The 2,883-nt window shown below is 33.7% G+C and overlaps 1 protein-coding gene across 1 annotated transcript; it reads right to left on the bottom strand.

Moving 5' to 3' along the window:
* Positions 1-747: 747 nt before the first annotated feature.
* Positions 748-2,401, bottom strand: LOC139850527 (uncharacterized). Its single transcript, XM_071840098.1, has 4 exons — positions 2,230-2,401; positions 2,010-2,141; positions 1,457-1,561; positions 748-1,298 (listed from the first exon to the last, which is right to left on the bottom strand). The coding sequence occupies exons 1-4, from the start codon at positions 2,311-2,313 to the stop codon at positions 1,236-1,238; spliced, it is 384 nt and encodes a 127-aa protein (XP_071696199.1). The 5' UTR covers positions 2,314-2,401; the 3' UTR covers positions 748-1,235.
* Between the last annotated feature and the right edge of the window lie 482 nt (positions 2,402-2,883).

Genomic DNA, 2,883 nt, shown 5'->3' with positions numbered 1-2,883 from the left:
TTCGATGAATTAACATTTATTATAGTATTCACTATTTTAGTTAAAATAAATGATAAGGAGTAAAAAATTACTCTATATATATCATATATAACCAAAAGAATAATAAAAATAACAAAAAATGATACGAAGTAAAAAAAATAGTTACTACAAATGTGAGCCCATGAAGTCATGAGTTGTAATCTCATACTCCGTAACTTTTAAATAGTACGACTCCGTATTATTTACAATTTATTTATATGGGTGTAACAAAAGAAAATCAATACACTAACTAAAGGGCTCACAATTGTCTTATACTTGAACTAGTACTAGATTACACTAACTAAAGGCCCCACGAATTAGAAATCCAAGACATTTTTCCCTGATTCATTTTCTTCTCTAACCCTTCAACCTCCATTAAAACTTAGACCATAGATAATGGTGACTGTGACGTGGAGTGGTAGAGTTGCACTTTTTGGGGAAAAACTATGACTGGGCCATGACATTTTGGGGGGAGTTGTAATGGGGGCTTTTGTAAGGGCGTTTGTGGGTGATGTGTCAAAATATGATTGAAGGTTGGGTTAAAAAGTGGTGAAAAAGGTAGAAAAAAATTAAAAAAGAAAAAAAAAATCACAAACGCACATTTTTATGTCCGTGCTCGCTTGACAAACGCCCCAACACAAACGCCCACAAACGCCCCATTCCGGGCGTTTGTGGGGCGTTTGTGGGCGGATTCAAGGCAACAAACGCTGCAATATATGTGGTCTTAACTTAAAATTTCAAATTTTCTTCTGCATGTTCTAAAAACTGATCCTAAATATTTGATGTCCCTGATTTCGTGATGCCCAGTGCGATCACACGTTCCGCTCTACCCTAGGGCCGGCTCTGCTTTTAACATATCAACTTTCAAGGATTGCATTTTTGAGATTTGATAGCCAATCATCTAAATATAGTTAACTATTAACTACAAACATTATAAAGACTTTTTTGCTCCGTTGGTCCTTCAATTATACACGAAATTGCAATCCGAGTCCCTCAAGTTTTTTTTTTGGATTTTCGAGTCCTTAAAATTGCAAAATTTTGCAATCCGAGTCCCTCCGTCTAACTTCCGTCTAAATTGGCCGTTAACCTTTGACATGTGCCATGCATGTGAGGGTAAAATCGTCTTTTTACTCTTTTCTTTTACTTGTTTGCTTCGTTGGTCCTTCGTTTATACACAAAATTGCAATCCGAGTCCCTCAACTTTTTACTCTTTTCTTTTACTTGTTTGCTTCGTGTGCAAGTTCTTTCCAAGCACTCAACTTCAAAGCTTGAGTACCCACCTGATGCCCAATAAGCAAATACAGGTTGATAATTCGAATAAAATAGTGCTAAATATCTTAACCAAAGCAATATACAATTAAAGTTCACCATTTCTGTTTCGATTCAAAGCATAAAACTGACTTCTCAAAATAAATAACAAATAAAATAGGGAGCTTACCACCACATTATCCCATGAAAAAATTAGTGCATAAGCTTCATCAGGTTTCATAGCATATCGAATTCTTTTTAGAAAACCCTCTTGTAATCTATCGTTTAAAAAGTCCTGCATAGTGTCACATGAAATGGAACATAATCAGGGTTTACAACCTTCCTCATCAAAACTGCTAAGGGGGTGTTTGTGATTGCTTACACAAACTGATCATGCTTTAAAATATAGAACAAGATGATCAGCTGTAACAAAACGAGAAGTAGGATTCTGCGTTTGGATTTGTTTTTGTCGTATCAAAATTTTAAAAAGCAATAATCTAGTAATCACTTTCAGTATCAGGCGATTTTGATCATTTAAGGGAACATAAAATAATCATAATAAAGTATTATACGAATAACCAACTTCTCCATATTCAGCTCCAATTGCCTAAAATTGCAATTTATTTGAACCCCATAAAACCCAATTCACAAATTCCAGAAATAGTTTATATTCCTACAAAATTAACCCAAAAAGATGCAAACTTTTCAACAAAAGATTATAAATTTTGGCACAAAAAACTTACCTCTTCCATAAAAATTTTGGTGGGTGTGAACTGAAAGCCATCAAGAGGCCCAATTTCTTCAGACCCATAACAACTTCTAATTATGGTTTTTCTAATACCTTGTTGTTCATCAAAGCTCGAACGTCGTAAGCTCTGTAATACAACACAACAATCATGAACATATATAGATACATATACAAGTATATAATAACGTACAAAAAAGATTGAATTTTTAACAAACCGGTAATCTGAGGTTAATTGGCAGATGATACGGAAGAAACGAAGTAGTCATTGGAACTAATTGGAAACATAAAGCAGATTTCATGGTTTTGATTTACTTTGTTAAAGTTGTTAAAGAAGATGATTAAGTAGTGTTCTATTTGGTGTGCATTTGTGGTTTAATTTTTTGGGGATGAATTTCAGCCCGAATTATAAGAGAAAAATAAACTAAATTTATTAGGTTGTGAAGTGTGAAAATATCATATTCAAAGATAAAAAGTATGAATTAAAGATAAAAAAACAGATAAAAATTCGAATTAAAAAGTTGAGGGACTCGGATTGCAATTTTGTGTATAAACGAAGGACCAACGAAGCAAACAAGTAAAAGAAAAGAGTAAAAAGACGATTTTACCCTCACATGCATGGCACATGTCAAAGGTTAACGGCCAATTTAGACGGAAGTTAGACGGAGGGACTCGGATTGCAAAATGTTGCAATTTTAAGGACTCGAAAATTCAAAAAAAAAACTTGAGGGACTCGGATTGCAATTTCGTGTATAATTGAAGGACCAACGGAGCAAAAAAAGTCCATTATAAATTATATCATCAAGTTAGCTAAAACCTGATTGGTCCAGCTGTTTTAGTAATAATGTTAATGATAAATCGATCCATATATG

Source organism: Rutidosis leptorrhynchoides, chromosome 5, assembly GCF_046630445.1.
Source record: "Rutidosis leptorrhynchoides isolate AG116_Rl617_1_P2 chromosome 5, CSIRO_AGI_Rlap_v1, whole genome shotgun sequence".
Taxonomy (NCBI): Eukaryota; Viridiplantae; Streptophyta; class Magnoliopsida; order Asterales; family Asteraceae; genus Rutidosis; species Rutidosis leptorrhynchoides.
This window is presented reverse-complemented; position numbering and strand designations above follow the sequence as displayed.

What these genes read in the sequence shown, in the direction of transcription:
- LOC139850527 (XM_071840098.1), bottom strand. Translation starts at nt 2,313, where the DNA reads ATGAAATCTGCTTTATGTTTCCAATTAGTTCCAATGACTACTTCGTTT. An exon ending in CAATTAACCTCAGATTACCG is followed by an intron (nt 2,142 to 2,229) that starts GTTTGTTAAAAA and finishes GTTGTATTACAG; the next exon opens with AGCTTACGACGTTCGAGCTT. An exon ending in TTTCATGGGATAATGTGGTG is followed by an intron (nt 1,299 to 1,456) that starts GTAAGCTCCCTA and finishes ATTGGGCATCAG; the next exon opens with GTGGGTACTCAAGCTTTGAA.